General features: G+C 41.4%; 1 protein-coding gene across 1 annotated transcript in view; it reads left to right on the forward strand.

Moving 5' to 3' along the window:
- ABCA13 (ATP binding cassette subfamily A member 13) overlaps positions 1 to 21741 on the forward strand; it is a 514497-nt gene that overhangs the window by 181191 nt on the left and 311565 nt on the right. The window contains 2 exon segments of the mRNA XM_023226480.1: positions 10296 to 10472; positions 11827 to 12133. Of these exon segments, the coding sequence (XP_023082248.1) occupies positions 10296 to 10472; positions 11827 to 12133 (484 nt within the window).

A 21741-nucleotide genomic window follows, 5' to 3' on the forward strand; every position in this document is an offset into this window, starting at 1 on the left:
GGTCTATCTCTGCTCTGGTACCAGTACCATGCTGTTTTGGTTACTGTAACCTTGTAGTATAGTTTGAAGTCAAGTAGCGTGATGCCTCTAGCTTTGTTTTTTTGACTTAGGATTGTGTTGGCAACGTGGGCTCTTTTGTGGTTCTGTATGAACTTTAAAGCAGTTTTTTCCAATTCTGTGAAGAAAGTCATTGGTAGCTTGATGGGAATGGCATTGAATCTATAAATTTCCTTGGGCAGTATGACCATTTTCACGATATTGATTCTTCCCATCCATGAGCATGGAATGTTCTTCCATTTGTTTGTGTCCTCTTTTATTTCACTGAGCAGTGGTTTGTAGTTCTCCTTGAAGAGGTCCTTTACATCTCTTGTAAGCTGGATTCCTAGGTATTTTATTCTCTTTGAAGCTATTGTGAATGGGAGTTCATTCATGATTTGGCTCTCTGTCTGTTACTGGTGTATAAGAATGCTTGTGATTTTTGCACATTAATTTTGTATCTTCAGACTTTGCTGAAGTTGCTTATCAGCTTAAGGAGATTTTGGGCTGAGATGATGGGGTTTTCTAAATATATAATCATGTCATCTGCAAACAGGGACAATTTGACTTCTTTTCCTAACTGAATACCTTTATTTCTTTCTCTTGCCTGACTGCCCTGGCCAGAACTTCTAATCAATCTTTTAAACACGATTAAAACTCTTCACAGTGTTCAATACTTCTTATATCCTTTTCTATATATTCCAACCTATTTTTTCTTTATGCTTTAGTATGTGATTTTTGTTCTTACTAGTTTTTTAATTAACAAATTCTCTCTTCAGCTGGGTCTAATCTGCTATTAAACATATCAGTGAAGTTCTTCATTTCAGTTGTTACATTTTCCACTTAAAATTTAAGTTTTATTATTTTAAAATAGTTTTTAGCTCCCTGGTGAAAGTCTATTTTCATCTAATTTTGGACACAATAGTCACATTTTGGAAGTGCATGTTGTGAGCTTTAATACTTGTCTTTTGTGGGTATTTTTTAAGTCTATTTTTCTCTTGTTTTTTGGTTATTTTTCTTGCCTTGTCTCCAGGAATATTAAGGAATAAGAAAATTGAAACCAGATATTATAAATGGAAAATTGTAGAAATAAATTTGAGTCTCCTGATAGTGCTATCTTCCTCTAGATAATGTTATTTTCCAGCTTCTGGCAGAGAGCTAGGGCAGGGCCACATTCTCCTAATCCAGTTGGGGATGGAGTGGATTGATGGAGGTAGACTTCAGCCTTAGTAGGGAAATTTCCAGTTTCTTATACTCCTGGATAGATGCCCTATTTGGGTGGGGTGGGTGTCTCACCTATAAAGGTGATATCAATTAGGGACCAGGTAGATCCTGAGTTCAAAGTCCCATGGACCACTGGAGACTCAGCCTCTCAGTTTTTGGCAGGACCAAATACCAGGCTTCCCAAGGTTGCCTTTTCTCTTGCATCTCTGACCTTTGAGCTTTTGCTGCCTTGGTACCTCTTTAAAGTCTTTATATAGATTTTCTTTCTTTTTTTAAAATTTCAATAGGGTTTTAGGGAACAGGTGGTGGTTGGTTACATGGATAAGTTCTTTAGTGGTGCTTTCTGAGATTTTAGTGCAGCCATCACCTGAGCAGTGTACACTGTACCCAATGTGTAGACTTTTTTAAACTTTTAAACTAAAGTCTTTATATAGATTTTTTAAAGGTCATTCATATTTTCTGATTGTTCTTGGCAGGAAACTTCATCTGCCCCACGTTGTCTTCCATTACTCTAAGTGGGGGTTTCCTCAATATGGCCTTTCAATCTGAAGACGATGGCTCTTCAATTAAGGGGAGTTTTCTTGTCATCGTTTCTTTGATATTTTTACCTCTCTATAAAAATAATGCTATTTTAACTTTAGTATGTTAAAATTACTATTACTATTTTCTATTTGTTTATTTTGAGTTCTCTCTTTAATGTTGGAGGGTTTGCTTTAAAATTTGGTGACATTATGAGCGAGGCATTAAAACCAGACTGAAAGTGTTACGGTGAGTAGAAGTTATTGTGACTCAGTTCACATTAATAGTTCCCACCTGAGGATGATTTTGTCCTCCAAGGGATGTTTGGTTATGTCTGGAGATATTTTTGGTTGTCACAGCTGGTCACAGCTACTGCCACCTAACAGGTAGAGGGTAGGGGTATTGCTAAACATCCTACACTGCACAGAGCAGCCCTCCACAACAAGGAATTATGGGCCCAAAGTGTCTGTAGGGCCTAGCTTGATAAACTCTCATTTAGAGAAATAGGATGGAGTCACCTCTTGAAAACAAATGTCAGGAGGGACATACTGGAATGTTAAATCCTCTGGTCTGTTTTGGCTGATGCTTGCCATGTCTAGGGTCCTCAGGTGTATACACTGAATCAGGAACAATCATCAACTTGTGTTACTATCTTGAGCTTGGCCCAACATTACTGTAGAATTTTGTACTATGTTGTTTTATGTCAACCTATATGTGAACCTCAGTATTGTTTCGGCCCTTTCAGACATAAAGTAGCTTGTGTATCTTTACCACGCCTCTTGTTCCATGGGCCCTGTGTGTTTTTCTTGGCCCATTTTTACTGTATACTGTGAGATGAAGCGACCCAATAAGAGCCGTGGCTATAGGACTCTCACCAGGGGTTTTGCCCATTCGTGTCCTGCCCTCTGTAATCCATCTTTCTCACATAGCAGTGCCCTCATCATTTAGGTTGGGGAGCGTAGTCGAGGTCTCCAAAGTGATGGAACATGCAGTTAATACTAGATCACATTTTATTTTTATTATATCTAGTCCATTGTGCAGGAACTGTTACCCAACAAGGATATTGCTTCTTTCTTCCCAGAGGAGGGAGATCTGCCCAGTGTCCTAAGACCTAAGAGTTTTTGTGTGGAGCTGCTTTTCTAATTTGTAATTAATGCCACATAATAATGTTTTAGTCAACACTGATCTGCATACATGATGATCTTCCTATAAGGTCATAATGAGCTGAAAATTCCTACTGCCTAGTGACTTCGTAGCCGTCATTACATTGTAGAACAACACATTACTCACTTGTTTGTGGGGATGCTGGTGGAAACAAACCTACTGCACTGCCAGTCATATAAAAGTCTAGCACACACAATTATGTACAGCACATAATACTTGATCATCATAATATAACTACTATGTTATTGGCATATGTATTTAATTCAATTTGGAGTGTATTTCATATATATGTGTATATATGTACATATATGTCTGTGTGTATATATGTGTGTGTATATATATATGAGTTAAGTGTAAAGCAGCCTCAAATGGGTTCCTCAGTAGGTATCCAGAAAAATCCAAAAAAACTTAAAAAGAAAAAAAAAATACCTAAAAATAAAAACAAGCTAGCTCAAAGAATAAGGATATAAGGAAAATATTTTTGTACAGCTATACAATGTGTTTTGTATTTTAAGCTAAGTATGATTACAAAAGGGTCAAAAAGTTAAAAAATTAAAAAGTTTATAAAGCATAAAATTACAGTAATCTAAGGTTAATTTATTTTTGAAGAAAAATTTAAAGAATAAATTTAGTGTAGCTTAAATATACAGTGTTTATAAAGTGTAGAGTGGTGTATGGTAATGTCCTAGGCCTTCACATTCACTCACCACTCTGCCTCATCAGAGCAACTTCCAGCCTGCAGGCTTTGTTGGTGAGTACTCTCATAAAGTGTATCATTTAATACCATATAAAATCTTTCACATCATATTTTTATTATACCTTTTCTATGTTTAGAGATTTTAGATAAACAAATACTTAACATCATGTTACAATTGCCTACAGTATTCAGTACAATAATATTCTATGCAGGTTTGTAGGAGCAATAGGCTAGGCTATACAGCTAGGTGTGCAGTAGGTTGTAACATCTAGGATTGTGTAAGTCCACTCTGTGATGTTTACACACTATGAAATTGCCTAATGCTGCCTTTTTATGCTGCATTTCTCAGAATGCATCCTCATGTTTAAGTGATGCATGGCTGTAAGATATATCTTTGTCTCCCAATTATATGCATGATAAGAAAGCTTAAAGCCTTCTCCAAAGCAGTTTCGATTCTGCTACTGGAAGATAATGAAAGTCACACTATTGTGAGACCAAGTCACTCTTCACTGTGTTTAACATCTGCCATTTTATGCATTTAAATTGTCTAACCACGCTTACTAGGCAAGCTTATAGTGCAGCCTATTCCAAATAACAAATGGTCAGCAACATACAGATGCAGTAGAAAAATGTCTCCAGTTTGCCCTACACTGCAAAATTTAACAATCTCCACTTCTCCATTAAAATAAAGCCTCCCCACAATGCACAATATACTCTTTGGTTTTCTATTTTCTAGCTGTTCTGCTTACTTTCATGCAGAAAAATTAATTAAAGATATTTAGTTGGATGCTTGCTCTCTCCTTATAGCTGTTACATGATAATAGTTAGCACTTACTGTAAATCAGGTTATAGTGTATATATAAACTTCAACTACATTTACTTTTCACAAAAATTTCATGGGTAATTTTCCTTTTCTTACGCTACAGATGAAGAAAGTGAAACTTTTACAGATTAAATAACTATCTAATGCAAAACAAGATAAATAGTGCAATTGCCATGGGAGCAAAGCCATGTCTTGTCAACTTTGCAACAACAGTGACCTGCACTCCTGGAGCAGTGACAGCAGGGGTCGATGCCACTTCTATGTTCCCAAACCAGGTTACCCCAGCCCATGTCTTTTGTGGGTCTTGCTTTTTGATGCCTCCCAGGGCTATAATTGCCCATAAGAATATCCAAGTTTAGCCTCATACCCACACTATTTAGAAATTAGAAGAACCCTCGAGGGAGTTTTCATCACAGCAATTGTATAGCCCATAAATACCAGTCATTACGGTAGCATTTCACAGCACTGCTACCTCCAGAACCTGAGACCTCAGTACTTCTAGCAGGTGCTAGGCAGTGTTCCAGAGCCCATGGAAAATCATGGAATAAACATGATGAAATGTCCAAAAGAATCACTTTTGCAGCAACATTTTGAGGGCAATGAAACATAATTTTATACTAAAACAAATGAGTAGACTAGTACAATATAACATTTTCACACACAAAAATCAGTTATTTCATGGAATTTTCACCTTCTCAAGGCTCATCCAGGATCCTGTCTTCTTCTTGCACACCCTTGTATCCACCCTTCTCCCTGGGTGGAGTAGCTTGAGAAGTGCAATGCAACAAGGCACTGTCAGCACAGTCTGCTAGAGTCATCAGCCATGGGCAGGTTCAGAGATGTGGTGCCATCTTAGAGAAGGAAATTGTAGAGGACTACATGCTCGCAAACAAGACGTTCCCGATAAGTCCTGCTCTTGCAAACGAAGCAGGGCGTTCCCGATAGGAGCCAGCTGCAAACAGCAGACCCTGGGGGCTTGTTTATGTGTAAACATCTTGAAAATCCAGAAAGTCAGGGAAAGGTCAGAAAAACAACAATGTGTCTTGTGACTTGGTAACATTCCACAAACCACTGTATAAAATAAAGCGGAGCGTGTCGTTCGGGGCGGCTGCCATGTTTGTCTTGTCTTGTGTTGTCTTGTGTGTTCATTCCTTTGTTTAGGAAACATGCAGACCCCAACAGGAAATAGAGAAAGCAGACAAGAAATGTTAAGAACTGCTGGTATCAGCACTGGCTCTGCAACAGCCAGTCCAGGCCAGCTGTCCAGCCCTGGCCCTCTGTGTTCCCACAGCAGATAAACTGGGGTGCTGAGTGTTTCATTTTGGTTGGGTGGGAGTGGGGCTGGAAATCTGGAAATTCCCCTACCACACAGGACATTGCTTTGATTGTGCTGTGTTACCTGAACTGATTATTGGAGTCTTAGAGCAGAATAAAGGCAGTGGAGTTTGTCTGCTGCTCTACTGAAAACAACTTTCCATAGTGTATTAATAACTGTGATACTAAGAAATAGTTATTGAGTGCTCTTTATGTGCCAGACACAGTGTCAAGCATGTTACATGTTATTCTACTTCATCTTTGGAAAAAGACCATTGAGCAGATGATTATCATTTCCCTTTCATAAAGAGGACAAGGATTAAACAGCCTCAGATGCCCACTGAGGGGTGGTGAACAGACACCCAACTCCATCTGACCCATTTGTCCACAAGGCCCAGTAGGTGGTGGAGATCCTGTGTCCCCATCTCCAGGCCAAATGGGCACCATGCCAAGATAAATTCTTTAAACCAAACCACATGACCTCTTGTTGAGTGAGGTGGGCTGGACCAGACTGCTAGCCACCCTCTAATCCTTTCATGTCAGTGCCAAGGGAAAGGCCTCACTGGTGTGCCTTGCAGTGGCTCAAAGGCTCAGAACTTTTCCAAGGAGCTCTGAGATGCTGTGTCCCAGTTGGGGAACTCGGGGGACTCATGACACTCTGAGGCAGAAAACGCGATGCTGTGGATCCTTCTAGCTCCTCTTTGATTGTGTCATCCAAAACCAAAGGTCCTTTTCTGCCTTAAACCTTGGAAAGTGTTGACTATAAAATTAAATGAGAAATGAAAACTGCTGTGCAATTACATGTTCTGCTATTGATGCGATTTGAAAACTCTGGCTTGAGCTATTTTCTTCTCACTGATTTTTCCAGTGAGCTTGTTTTATTCTCCTATGAATTCAGTTTGACGGTCTTAACCAGGCCCTTCAGGCTCTACCAAATTGGGAATTATGGGAGGATTTCTATGAGATGTGTGTGAGAGCTCCGATGGCAATAGTTAATTGATTTTCTGCTTTAGAGTTTACTAAATGGCTTTATGCCTTTTTTATATTTTTTATCTCTCTCTGGAAAACAGTACCAAGATTTTCATTCTTTCTAAAATATAGATGATAAATCTCAGGCTTAGAGACTGGCTTTTTCAAGGCACTACAATATTCTGTGGAATCAAGAATCCAATTCTTTGAATTCCAGATCATGTAATTCTTCTACTATGTGTTAGGCAGGGCTGTCTGGAATTCCTGATGTTTGAATATTTTTGACACACAGTAATCAGAAGTTTAATATGGTTCCACTCAATATAAATGCAGCCTGTTGTATTTGTAAGAAGGTGGACCCCAAAGCTAGATGGCATATGTTTGAATCATGGTTTTGAAACTTACTGGTTGCTTATACTCTTTGTCCCTTAATTCCTGTACTTTAAAATGAACATGCCACTAGCAATTCCCTATGGATATAAGAATTCAGTGAGACAATACACAAGTGCCCAGAATTGTACCTGGCACAAGACTGACACTCATACAATGACACTTCACTATTATTGTAGATAATTAGCAAAAGCTTAATTATCAGAAATCCAGCCTTCCCAAATCCTTACACTCATGTCTTGGCCTGAGAGCTGAAAATTACTGGAACATAATAACAGCAGTTACAACATAATAAGAGTCTTTTCTTTGAGAAACTGTGCAATGCAGGTTGAGGGGATGAAGGGCACAAGGAGCCCAACACTCCTTGATGTTGTTTGGAAGCTTACATGTTCTCAGCCATCTGAAGTTGGTGGATGGAAACTAATCTTTCCTTACCAGGGAAGAAGTTGAAGCTAGGACATGTCAACTGATTTTTCTACAGACCTCAGGATGATGGAGATGGATCTTGATGTAATTTCTTGTTCAGGGCTGGCCCCCCTTTACAGAGCCCCAACACCCCTTTCAAACCTGGGCAGGGTGCCAAGCAAGCAATGTCCAGACTTAATCCAGAAACCTTGGAAGCCAGGAGGATCTGGGAGCAGGGAAACCAGTAGAGGAGGGAAGTGAGCATGAGACACAGAGGCAGCCGTCAGTGGAGACTGATGCTGCCATGTTTGGTGACAAATGCCTGGGATGGCAGGTAGGCTCCAAGCTTCGATGGAGAGTGGAAGTGAGCACAGGGAGCAGCTGACTGTCATTTGGAAAGCTGAGCATTCAGGAGGTCAGTGAGATACAGGAGGGCCAGCAGGAAGCAGTGCCTGCACACAGGGACAGGTATAGATTGTTGTCTGTCATCGTACAATGGAGGGCAAGTGATGAGACCTGCAGGCAGAGGCTGCTCCCAGACCACAGAGAAGAAGAACAAAGTCAAGGGCTGACACTGGAGGCACACCTAGAGAACTTCAGTTCCACAGAATATTTCCTAGCTGGACACTTGAAAGTCTGGTATGGAATATTACAATGTGCCTGTCAGAGGTGTTGGAACCAGAGCGACTCCATTTCGAGTGAGGACTAGGAAAATGAGGCTGAGACTTGCTAGGCTGCATTCTCAGAAAGTTAGGCATTCCTAGCCTCCAGATGTTTACAGTTAGGGAACAAATTAATAATGTTTGCAAAACAGCCCTAGACTTGGTTGCGTCCAGATATCCTGATATCTGGAGAACAGAAGCATTCTGAATAATATCAATTCTTGCAAAATATGGTAATTGAGAAAATTAATCCTTTATCACAAACCCTTATAGTAGGACATATTTCCCCATATCTGCAAGCATTGTACCTGGGGTGGACGTGTTCCTCCTCTTACTTTTGGGAACGTCCATCCTACTCTGCCTATGGAGTGGCTGTTCCTTCACCACTTTACTTTCTTAATAAACTTGCTTTTGCTTTGCACTGCGGACTCACCCTGAATTCTTTCTTGCATGAGATCCAGGAACCCTCTCTTGGAGTATGGATTGGGATCCCTTCTCTGTAACATTCCCAGGAATCACCATCAACAAACATTGTTGGATAGAGAATGCATTTGTATATTCAATAGCAGAATAACATAGAACTGGAATGTTAGTCATTCAACACTTGTCCCAAAGTACGTCATATTCTTTGGTACAAGTAAAAGGTCCAAGATATATTAAGTGGCGTATGAATTTGTAAGCCTGATCTTGGAAGATTCTAAACACGCTTGCATTTCTTTCTGACTTGGTATTTCCCAGACAGTGGATGGTTCTGGTCTATCTGATAGATTTGGGGTTGGGTAGAGGCTAGTTGTAACCGAGCTCCTTTAGGAGAGCTTTTTGAGAGGATTATGTGTCAGAATCTGAGGTCTCCCCACTGCTTGAGACTGGATTAAGCAGCTCTCATAGCTGAGAAAGTGATCATTGGCAACCGACAACTGTCCCACAATGATTTTGTCTACAGAGTTTTATAATTTGCTGTGTGTTTTTGTGCATATTGTGGGTTTCTAAAAACACACTGATATGCTTTCAGGTGTGTTCAGTTTTTCTCAATTAATTTTTAAATTTTCTTGATAAAGTCCTGAGCGGAAAAAAAAAAAAAAAAAAAAAAAAAGCCCTTGATCTCATTAAGGAGTGGGTCCTAGGGTGGGCGGAAACTCCTTTGCTGTGAACGTCACACCAACTACATGAGCCGGATCACTTCCTCTTGTACCACCAAGGGTGAAGGCACATTCGCCTCACCTGATATGATGGGGTGGCCCTGGGCATCTTCTGCTGGCAGGGCCTCCTGCAGAACAAACTTGATCAGCTTTGTTCCCCATACAGCTCCACCACCCATGGACTCTGCCATCTTTCCCACTGCTTTCCTTCTTGAGGTCATGTTCTGGGCATTCCCATGCTGCCTTGTTCTAGATCATTTGGTTTTTCCAGCTCCTTCCTGACACCAGAGTGAAAATACTGAGATAGCCTCAGTCTTTTGCCCTGAAAATGTTTGATGTCAGCATTCATAGCCAAGGTGTTGCTACTTTACTCTGCTGCTCTATTTCCATTTCCAATGCACAGATCCAGGACAGAGGTTATACAAGGATTTGGTTTCCTCAGTGTCAATGCTCTTTGATAATTGCTTTTGCAAAATTAATGTAATAAAATGACTGTCCCAAAATGACTGCTTCAGGGAAGGCGTGTTTTTTTTTTTTAGAATTACTTGACTCCAGGCTGAAACTTTTTTCCCCTGAGCTCTCCATGACAGGGTCTTTCCTATCACATGTAGACTTTCCCTCTGATGTTTATCCTGTTGTCTCCAACTGTGTTTCCTTAGGCTGCTGTATTACCTTAGGCTGCTGTATTACCCTTTGTGCTTTAACTGTTTTTTTTTCCCTCGTGTACATGTAAGTATCAGTGTTACAGAACATGCGTATAAAAGGGGAGACTTTACACTCAGCAAGTAAATGGCAAATTTCACATATGACCAAAATTTGACTCTTTTGAGCAATTTTTAGTGGAAGAATTCATATTCATTTTCAAATTCATTTGCACAATCTCCACTATATGATCCGGTAAGCACTGGGAGGAAACAGAAGTTGATCTGTACTAATCTGTTCACTTTCCTCAGGAGGGCTGCTGGATGAGATGTTTAACCACGCAGGCGCTGGACACTTCCGTTTCTTGGGCAGCATCTTGGTCAATCTCTCTTCCTGCGTGGCGCTGAACCGTTTCCAGGCTGTGCAGTCTGTCCACATCCTGGAGACTAAAGCACATGAACTCTTGCAGCAGAACAGCTTCTTGGCCAGTAAGTACTCAATGAAAAAATACGTTCAACAAGGTGCCAACTCCTGTAAGTTGTCATTTTGGGAGTTTCTCCCTAAAGGTGTCTTACGATAGCTCAGAAAGAAAAGAAGTCCTCTCCAGATAAAACATAAAATAAAGCAGAACTAATTGCCTTAGATAAAACATAAAATAAAACAGAAATATTTGCCTTGGTTAATAAAAAGTTGTACCTTATGCCGTAGTGACTAATAACATTTTCACCATCCTAGGACCATTGCTATTTACTGCATCTGCTTTTATCATTTTATGACATCATGTTTTGGTTAAATCTCACTTCATAAGTTATATTATTCCTGATTAAAATTGTACTCTAATTTCCTGCATCACCTTTACTTTGATCAGAGTATCTTAATATCCTGGTTGGGGCGGAGAGCAGGCAATGGTCAACTCTGCTCCATTATTTAATTGTTCACCCATTCAAGATAAATATGGTGATGCTGTCATATTCTTTTGGAATACACATTTAAATATTTTTAATAGCAGTTTTCTATTTGTTAAGGTTGCTGTAACAAAGTATCTCAGACTAAAACAAGAGTTTATTGTCTCAGAGTTCTGGAAGCTAAATATTCCAGATAGAGACATCCACTGGTTTTTCCTGCGGGCTATGAGGAGAGGATCTTCTCTAGGCCCCTGTCGTTGGCTTGTAGGTGGCCATCTTCTCCCTGGGTTTCTGCACCTCATCTTCCCTCTATGTATTTCTCTGTGTTTAAGTTTCCCTCTTTTTATAAAGACACCTGCATATTGAGTTAGGGCGCACCCTAATGGCCCTCATTTTAACTTGATTACTCTTTAAATGTTATCTCCAAATATAGTCACATTCTGAGGTACTGGGGGTTAGAACTTCTACATACGAATTTAGTAGGGGGCATGATTTAGCTGTAATAGGCTTTAGGCATGCAATTCAAAGAATCCATGTGGCATAAAATAGAATCCATGTATTTAAGTTATGAATGATAAGTAACCCCAAAGAGATGGATTCTACACATTGAGTTAATATCTGCAATCAAGAGAAGAAATCTCTGCAAAAAACATCTAACAAATAATTTCTTTGTGTTGATTATATCACAGTTTGCTTTTATGAAAAATACAAAGCAGCACTGGACAGGGAATTAAGAGATCTTGGTTTAGGCTTACCACCAATTGCCTGTGTGACTGAAAGTCAGCTTTGCCCCTGGGGGCTCTGGGCTCTGAGTCTGCAGGAGTGCAGGGCTGTGAGTTTCAGGCTCCTGCAACTTTCTTGTCTTGCTCAGTGTAGACGTGGTTAGAGCCACTCCCTGCAGTGTGTTAATGCTTCACTTTTCCTTTTCTGCCACTAGGTATCATTTTCAACAATTCCTCATTCGGCAAGAGCTTCAGATCAGAGTCTGTCAAACTGCCACCCCATGTCTCATATACAATCCGGACCAATGTGTTATACAGCATGCGAACAGATGTGGTAAAAAACCCTTCCTGGAAGTTCCACCCTCAGAATCTACCAGCTGATGGATTCAAATATAACTACATCTTTGTCCCACTGCAAGACATGATCGAAAGAGCCATCATTTTGGTGCAGACTGGGCAGGAAGTCCTGGAACCAGCAGCACAGACTCAGGCGGCCCCTTACCCCTGCCATACCAGTGATCTGTGAGTAGCCTGGGGCTGGAACCACCGACAGTGAGAAGGGCCTTGCGTTTGTCAAGCTGAGGAGAGAAAACTCTGAGTTTTTCTATGGTTATTTCAAAAAGCACTGTTAAAAAATTCACCACTCACTTTTTAATTTTGTAAGGTTCATTTTTTTTATATGCTTGTAATCTTCAGGTAGAAGAAATATAATCGTTGAGTTAATACAATCAAGTGAAGTTTTAAATTTGACATCAGGCATCATCTATAGTTTTAAATACACTTAAAATAAATTTGATGAATAACATTCACAAGGGCTGTGCATGTCCAACAAAAGACTCCACTTATCTCACCTTGGGAAAACTGAGGGAGGTTATTTTCTCTGCAGTGCAAATCCTTAGACATAGGCTGTATATTGGGCAGGGTGGCGAGGGATTTCATACAGGCCTTGATCATGGCTTAGGTACCCATGAAGTAATACGAGAACATTTAGGAGTTCAATTGTGTAATTTGGCTGGTGACATCTACAGGAATAGAGGGGAAGCTCAGTGAAGAGCTGGAGCAGCTGGACAAGAGGACTTAGAGGGGACATCATGGAGGCATTAAAGCATTCATCAGGGAGGCCAGGCAGGGGATGTTTGCAGAGAGGACTGGAGGCTGTGGTCGGACTGGGGCTCAGTGAACCTGAGGGTGAGCTTGGACACCTTGGCAGGGTCAGACAATGAAAGGACTTCAAAGCTCACCAAAGGGGTGTGAGCCATATTGCTGTGGGCTGTGGGGCTCAGCCTGGACTTCTTACTTTCCTCATGGTGCATACTGTTCTCATAAGCATCCCCTCCCACAGCTGGCCTGGCTCTGGATAACACAGGTCATTCATTTGCAGTCCCTGCTTGCTGGCTCTGTTGCAGGGCCTCAGGAAGTTACCACCTTCTTACACTACTAAAGGAACAGGTTTGCATGTTCTATTAGTTACGAGAACAGGGACAAGTACTCATCCTTCATCGAGACACTGCCAGTAACAACTCATGGCACCTCCCACCCCTGACTGGGGCAGAGCCATGGACCACCAAGCAGAAATCAAGACTGCCTCTCTAGGTGACTGGGCGACACACATGTAAGGACAGGTGACTTGATGTCTTAACCCCTCCTTCCTGTCTAGTGATATTCTGCATACATAAGAGCACATCTACACATTTTTTAATGAAAATGCTGGTGGTACAGGAAGAACTTTCCCACAGTGGGAGGATAAAGGGTGAAGATCACTTGATTGAATTTATCTTGGGATAGCCTAGTGTGGTGCAGCGAACCAAAGGTCAGCAAAAAAGAGACTAAGGCGACGTTTTCACTCAGGGGCTGCCTTGTTAGGCAGACTGTTAGCAAGCCTCTTAACTTCTTTCTTTGTAAAATGACAGCTTTTCTTTCTTTTCAAAGTGATATTTTTGGCTTTGAACATTTTCAACCAGTGATTTTCTGCTCCTAAAGCATTTTTCTTGGAGGTGATAGCAGCAGGAGCAGAACCTGAGGAAACTGCTGTTGTTGGCTAGTTGTCATGCACAAACACTTCATACTCAGCTCAAACACCTGAGAGGTCTGAGAATTAATGATCTGTATTAGATACTGAGAGAAGTCAATGTTTTATTATGCTCATTTTCTAAAGGCAAACCTCAAATCTACTGCATTCTGACAGTCTCCTAGCTCCAAAGTATCCTATCATCTCCACCCATGAAAGAGGGGGGTTGTGCTTATGTGGATGGGAAGATGACAATTCCCTCTGCTCCTGTTCACAGGAGGAGGCTGGGGGTTTACTTTGTCCACTCTGACACAGGATATTTCCCAAGAAGGCACGATGGGAAGAACAGCATACACTCCTACAAATGTATTGATTGAAAGCTAGAAATGGCCTGAATAATCAGTTTTCAATTCCTACTGATCGGCCGGGTGCGGTGGCTCACGCTTGTAATCCCAGCACTTTGGGAGGCCAAGACGGGTGGATCACGAGCTCAGGAGATCGAGACCATCCTGGCTAACATGGTGAATCCCCATCTCTACTAAAAATACAAAAAAATTAGCCAGGTGTGCTGGCGGGCGCCTGTAGTCCCAGCTACTCGGGAGGCTGAGGCAGGAGAATGGTGTGAACCCGGGAGGTGGAGCTTGCAGTGAGCCGAGATCGTGCCACTACACTCCAGCCTGGGCGACAGAGCAAGACTCTGTCTCAAAAACAACAACAACAACAACAACAACAACAACAACAACAACAAAACCACAAATCAATTCCTACTGATCATGGTGTATGGCTAACGGACATTGCAAGGGAGCTAGAAAGGAGGCATTGAGGGACATGGATGGAGACGTATCTTTTTCACCCCTTGAAGATAAATTCTGATATATGAGAAACATTCCAGCCTGTCCTGACCTGCAGGACAGTCGAACAGACCCTGGAAGGGGGAGTGGGAATGGAGGAGACAAGAAAACACGAGAAATGGAGACAAGACAAATAGCCTGATCAAGTCTCGTTTAATGGTGGCAGTGCAATGCCTTATATAGGCTGGCAGGGGAAGAGGTTGGGCCAGGGCGGTGACGGGAGGGCTGGGTTCTCTCAAATTACAATTGCGCATGCGCCGTGGATTTTGTAATTTTCCCGGGCGCAGGATCGCGCCTGCGCGGTAGGCTGCATATCTTCCTGGGCGCGAAAATGTTTGCACGCGCGCGCGGGAAAAGTCTAGGCGCGCGGGAAAAGCTTTAGGCGCGCGCAGGAACAATTTATAATAAAGAACCCAGAAGTGCGCCGTCTTGTCTCCGCTTTGGGGAGATCAAGCAACAGAGGTCGGCTAATTCCAGGCCTCATGGCTCCGGACACCAGCCTAAAACGTTGGAATGAGTGGAATGCCCAGGTATGATTCTGGTGTCATGGAATTACCTCTCTTATTTTACTACTGGGACACTGCAACATAACTCCTCAGAAGTATTGTTTTACTTCTCTGAGAAAGATGAAGAAGTATTTTACTTCTCTGAAAGATTTAAATCTTTGAGATTTCTCATTGTGCTACATCCTTCTTTTATCTCTAGTTTCAAAGTCTCCCTTTCTTTAGGGCTTAGAGTACCTGCAGTGATTGAAACACAGTCTGAGATCTTGAAAGAACTCAGCCACTTGAGTAAAAATCCTAAAGCATGGTTTGTCCTGTAGACAACATTTGTTAAACATTTTTTAGTAGTTTCCTCCAGCCTACTAAATGAGCTATATATTCATTAGTTGATGAATTTATTCAATGACATTTATGTACTATTTGTTAGTCTCTAGACTAAATCAGTAAAGAAAATAAGTAAATCAGTAAAGAAAATAGGTGAATCAGTAAAGATAATAGGTAAAAATCCCTGCTCTGGTGAGACTTACAGTCCAGGGAAGCAGGGATGCCACAAATACAATTAAGAAGACAATTGCATTGAATGATAGGAAGCAGGAAGTGCCGTGGAGTTGGGAAATAGGATGAGCAGGGTCAGGGACACTAGGAGGGGAAGATGGAATTGTTAATGTGGATGGGGTAGACCCTATCAGGAAGGTACCATTTTAACAAAGACTTGACGGGATGCAGAAGCACAAGGCGAAGTGTGTTCTAGGGCAGAGGAACCCCCCATGAAAAGGCCCTGTGGTAGGAGTGGCCTAGGGTATGTGTGAAAAGTCATCAGAGCAGAGTGCACAAGGGAGATGGTGGGAGATGAAGTCCAGGAGCTGATCATAGATTGTGTGGTTGCAGGTGATAGGAGTGGTATTAAAAGGCTGCCAGAGAGTTTTGAGCAGGAGTGATGTCATCATCTGACTTACACTGTAAAAGTCTTGCTCAAGCCGTTGTGTGGAAAAGAGCTTGTAGGGGTATATGTGGGACAGGGAAATCATTTAGAAGGCTGTTGTAATAACCCAGGTGAGAGATGATGGTGGTTTGGTCCAGTGTGGTAGCAGAGAGGCTGGTAAAAAGTGGTCAGATTCTTGGTTGCATTCAAGAAGTAGAGGCAACAGAATTGCCAAAAGATTTTGTGAGTGTGTGATAGAGAGACATCAAGGAAGATTCCCCTATTTCGGTCCAAGTAACTGGATTGCTGGAATTATCTCTAACTATGATAGAAAAACTGTGGGTAGAGGTTTGGAGGATAAGGATAGAAACTCAGCTTTGGCCATGTCTAGTTGCCATTTAGGAATCCAAAGGAAATGTTAAGTAGGCAGATTTATTCAGGAGGCTGGGACAATGTACCTGGATCTATTAATTTAGGAGTCTCCCCCATTTTGATGGCATTTAGAACTTTAAGATATTACCATGGGAAGGAGTATAAATAGAAAAATAGAGAGGGCCAAGACCAAGTGTGAGGCCCCTTCCATGAAGAGGTCAAGGAGAAGAGGAGATTGAGAAAGTATCATTGAGGCAGGAGGAAAACCTACAGAGTGTGGAGTCCTCGAGGCCAAGCTGAGCAAAAGACTCCAGGAAGGGGAGTGATCAAGTATGTCATATGTGGGTCATGGGTGAAATAAGGTAAAGACAGGTAATGGACCACTGGATTTACATCATCCAGGACTTCATAGAGAGCAGCTTCCATGATGTGGTGAGAATGACCGCCAAATTAGAGTGGATAGAAGGGAGACTTGGAGGGGTAGAATTGGAGAGTGAACTCAGACAGCTCTCAATGGGAAGAAATGGGCAGTGACTTCTTCTTTGGGAAAAAGTTGTTTTTTTTTTTTTTAATATAAAATGCTATCTGGGGAATAGTACAGTAAGATGGGAAAATTGGTAGTGTATAAGCGTGGGGGACAGCTGTGTCCTGAATTAGTCAAGGGGAAGAGACCTCAGCAAGTGGAGAGACCTACTATAAGTGGGAACATGGCAATTCATCTGTGGTAACAAAACCTGTTTAACTCTATTTAACTAAAAATTTTCCACTTTTCTTGCACACAGATCTCTCTCTCTCCTCCTTTTCTTTTTCATGTAGTATCTACCAGCAGCTCATGGAACTAATGTCCTTAAAGGCATGCATTGGAAAATGTTGCTGGAGACTGTAGAGTTAGATAGGCAGCAGCAGTTTTTGAAATTTCATGTTCCTATCAACCCCATGATTCACAGGCACTTATCATACAATTATTTTATGATTGGAACTATAGTGTGTACCTCAAGAATATAAAGGAATTCAATTGTTAATGTATTGCTTCAAAGAATAAGCCAACTTACTAAAAAGGTTTTCAGAAAACGAAAACCACAACAATATTCTGGAATTGTTTTATATGCACAAAGAATATTTATTTGAAAGGGCACCTGTTATTTCCTCTATTGCTTTTTGGCTGCTTCAATTCACACCACCCTGGGGTGGGTCCAAGAGAAGGAGAAATGGAGCGTGCTGGGTCGGGCTGAGTGATGGCTCCCACGAGGCGTTGCATCTGGACTTTGATGTGTCTCGGGCGAAGTGTAGAGTGAAGGGTTGACAGCCACTCATGCTTGAAATGTTGAATTCCTGCTTAAAAAAAAAAAATCAGCTTGATCCACAACAGACCAGTGAGAGGACCTCTCATTTTATTTATTTTGATTGTTTCTCTTCCTTGGGCTCAAATTCAGGTAACTTTATTAAACACTTCTCTCTTCCATTTAGTCAATGGTCATTGTTCTCAGCAGAAATTCCCATTTCTGATGACCCCAGTGCTCAGAGCTGCTGGAAGCCTCCTCTGTTGCCCGCAGGCTCTGTACTGTCCCACCAACGCAGGTAATTCGTTGATGATACCAACTGTAGTGGGAAGGAGAAGAAAAATCCTCATTAAATTTTACAATTCTTCACTTTCTCAAGCCCCACACAGCTCTTACAAACTTATCTCCTTGCTGGGCAGAGGAGGATGGTTTCTCATTAAAACCTCAGCAAATTGTTTCTCCAATTTGTCTATATTCTTTCCTTCAACAGCAGCAAAGTAATCTCTTAAAATTTTGTATCACATTAAAAAAATCATCTCATTTATCCTCTAAGAACCTCAAAAGTACAGCAGAAGAAATTGAGACTCTGATAGGGTAAGTTATTTCCCCAAAGGTCTCACAGCATCTTAATACCCCTCACTCCCCAAATAAACTATTAATTGCCACTTGCTACTTTTAAGCACTTTAAGCAGGAGCCTTGGTCACTTGGCTCCATTTCATTCCATTGTATCTGAAAGTCTGGTATGTTTTCGGCCAGGTATGGTGGCTCACGCCTGTAATTCCAGCACTTTGGAAGGCCGAGGCGGGCAGATCACGAGATCAGGAATTCAAGACCAGCCTGGCCAACATGATGAATCCCGGTTTCTACTAGAAATACAGAAATTAGCTGGGTATGGTGGTACGCGTCTGTAATCCCAGCAACTCGGGAGGCTGAGGCAGGAGAACTGCTTGAACCCAGGAGGCGAAGATTGCGGTGAGCTGAGATTGCACCATTGCACTCCAGCCTGGGTGACAAGAGAAAGCTCTGTCTCAAAAAAAAAAAAAAAAAGAAAAGAAAAAAAAAAAAAGAATGCCTGGCATGTTTTCTTATATCCTGGCCAGAGCTCAGATTTGAGCAGTACTTCTTGACCTGGGTTGGTGGGAGTTTGGAAGTGTGTGGGGTGTTTTGATGGTAACAATGGGGTCCAGTGTATGTTTAGTATCTGAGGGCCAGAGGTGATGATTGTTTTGTAATAAATGGCACTGTAGTGTGTAATGAAGACTAGTACTAGCCAAATTCCAAAACAAGCTCATTTAGATCCACTGTTTGCTCTGCCTCTGATAAATTATTTCAAGGGGCTTCATCATTCACTCATACAGTTATTCCTGTATTCATCTATGTAAAAACATTTTGTTTTCATATTAACTGTATGACACACATTATTCCATGCTGGGGTGGATGCAGAGATGAGCACTATGCAGTTCTTGAGGTCAAGGAATTCGCTGCTTAATGCAATAGTTAGTGTACATTCATAACTAATAAGGGGTGAAAAGAAAGATACAGATGCTTTAAAAGTATCAGCACTGGGTTGATAACAATTGGTTTCATGGCTTCCTCTACCTAGTAAAATATAGCAGAATTTCTTGGTAGAAATTTTATGATCTGGGAGTCTGAATTAAGGTCTCAAAGTCTCCTTTTTCAGACATATTGGATCTTGACAGCACGTCTCACCTTCTAAGTTTATCTGATCTCTTTCGAGCTTCCTGGATCCCTTTAGAGTCTCAGACTTGGAATGATGACAGAACTGGGATGAAAAAACTGCATTTGGGTGCCAGTTTTGCCACTTGCTGGTTTGCAGGACCTTGGGCCAGTTTTGCACCAGCTTTGGGTGTCAGTCTCCTCACTTTGTACGCGGTTTAACTGCTGCCTGCCCAGCGCATTGGCTTGTAGTGGGCAGTGAAGCATCCTGCTTGAGGAGACCCTGAGACTTGTGAGGGGCAACACCAGGCACTGTGAGTGGGTGGGTGCTCTGAGTGGCAGCCCACTCCATTCTTGAGCAGCTTCAAATGTGAGAAAGTTCTTCCACCTACTGATGCAGAAGGTCTATACAGGTCTGATGTTCTTGGATGGTGTTAGATTCAGAGAGGTGAGGATGCATGCGAGCATCTTCCCTTCTCCCTGGCTTTCCCAAGGGAGTTACAAAAACTAGGAACAATAAAATGAATGACAGCCAACATTCCCCTTTGTTTGTAGTTAGGGAGGTGCACTTACTTTCATACACGGCTCCGGCAATGGCTGAGTCAGGAACACTAGAGTCTTAAATGCCCCTTACTTAACCTTCCCGGACCTCTAATCTCCTCCAATTCACAAATCACGTCAGCCTCCAACTGGCTCTGTTGCAGAAGGCAGCAGAAGACAGACAGCTGGCAAGTGACAGGGGTAACATGAGCCTGCACCTCTGGTTTCATGAAAAGGGAAGGGAGGATAAAGGCAGAGAGAGAAAGCAGAGGCCAAATGCACTGGTCCTTCTATTCAGCAGTTGCCCCCAGCTATATCCTGTCTCCCCAGGGTTGGTGAGGACTGCTCCTGGGCAGTAGTGGTGATGGGGGCCAGTGGAGAGGGGCAGGAGGAGGGCAGGGCAGAGGCCAGGCTGAAAGGTGGTGGCCGAAAATTTGCCACCTCCCTGCACTTGCCTCAAAGTCCTACATCCTGAGGAAAAAAAAAAAAAAAAAAAAAACAGCTGATTTATCAGGGTGATTCATTGCACTCACTGATAGTACTGACAGGCAACTAACACATCAAATACCATGAGCAAGGGTTACTAAAATGGGAACCAAAAAGGTCCACCTGCAGAAAAAGCAATGGTGACAATTAATGTTTATGAAGATCAGAGTATCCCTTTAGAAAGGCTTAAAGAAGTAAGAGTTTAATTTTGTAATGGTACAGTTTATAGATAGTTCTTTGATTTGGGTTCCAGAAAAGGGGAAACATACAGAGAATATTCTGGATTCTTAGTTTGATTCATACTCTTCTGATAAGGAGAGAATCCTATTTCTGAGGTTACTGAGGCATCCCTGACCTTTGTGTGTATGTTTTTTATTTTTAGTTCTATAAACAAGTGATAATCAAGAATGAAGAAAATAGAGAAAATAATTCACACTTCATATCCTGTTCTAAAACTACACTTACTTGTTTGTTTATGTTTTGTTTCAGGATGAGTCCCTCCATTCTTTGTCCTTATGATGCATGTTTTACAAACTAGAAATCGCAAAATCTTGCCAAGAGTTAGGCTGAAGGTTTTTGTGCTACATATTCATTTGGGAACTATTTACGGAGTGCTTACTATGTGTCATGCACTGTAATCACATGACATATGTAGTAGGGAAAGATGTAGTCCTGCCTTGAGGAAGCTTGGAGAGCAGGGATTGTTATGACAATATTAAGATGAGACAACCAGCCTGGACAGCATAGCAAGACCCCATCTCTACAGAAAATAAAATCAGCTGGGCATTGTGGTGTGTTCTATAGTCCCAGCTACTTGGGAGGCTGAGAGGGAGGAATTGCTTGAGCCCAGGAGATTGAGGCTGCAGTGAGCCGAGATCCTGCCACTGTACTGCAGCCTGGGCAATAGAGTGAGATCCTGTTTGGAAGAAAAAAAAAAAGGCAAGAAAACTATGAATGACTTAAATCTGCTCTGCTGTCACCCTGCTCTAGTGGAGACTGCAAAGGACGAGAATCAGAGCACCTCTTTAAAACTTGATACTCAGTGCAGTTGGTGGTGGTGGTACATAATACATAATGCTTCAACTTTAATACGAACCCTTTCCAATTATTAAGATCCTAGAAGAGAGGAATTAAAGTCAAAAAATGAAATAATTTTCTCTTCTCCCTTTGTCCCTACTCATCCTTCTTCATTTCCTCTCTTCCTGTGGTTGCTCCTGTTTTAACATGCTGTCTTTTTCCTTATTTTAAAAATTATTGATGTGCAAGTTATTTCATTCTTTTCTTATTTGACTTCTATTTTCTCAAAGAACCATACTTGGACTTTATAAATTCTCTCTTTTTTCTCATCTAACTTATTTCTGCTTTTATTTTTATTACTTCCTTTTATGTATCTTCAATATATTCTTTTATAATTTGAGACTAATGTTTAATTCATTATTTTTAGGTTTTTTCTTAAATATTTGTAGTTAAATATAATACATAGGTACCTA

The sequence above is a fragment of the Piliocolobus tephrosceles genome, chromosome 8, assembly GCF_002776525.5.
Source record: "Piliocolobus tephrosceles isolate RC106 chromosome 8, ASM277652v3, whole genome shotgun sequence".
NCBI classification, from domain to species: domain Eukaryota; kingdom Metazoa; phylum Chordata; class Mammalia; order Primates; family Cercopithecidae; genus Piliocolobus; species Piliocolobus tephrosceles.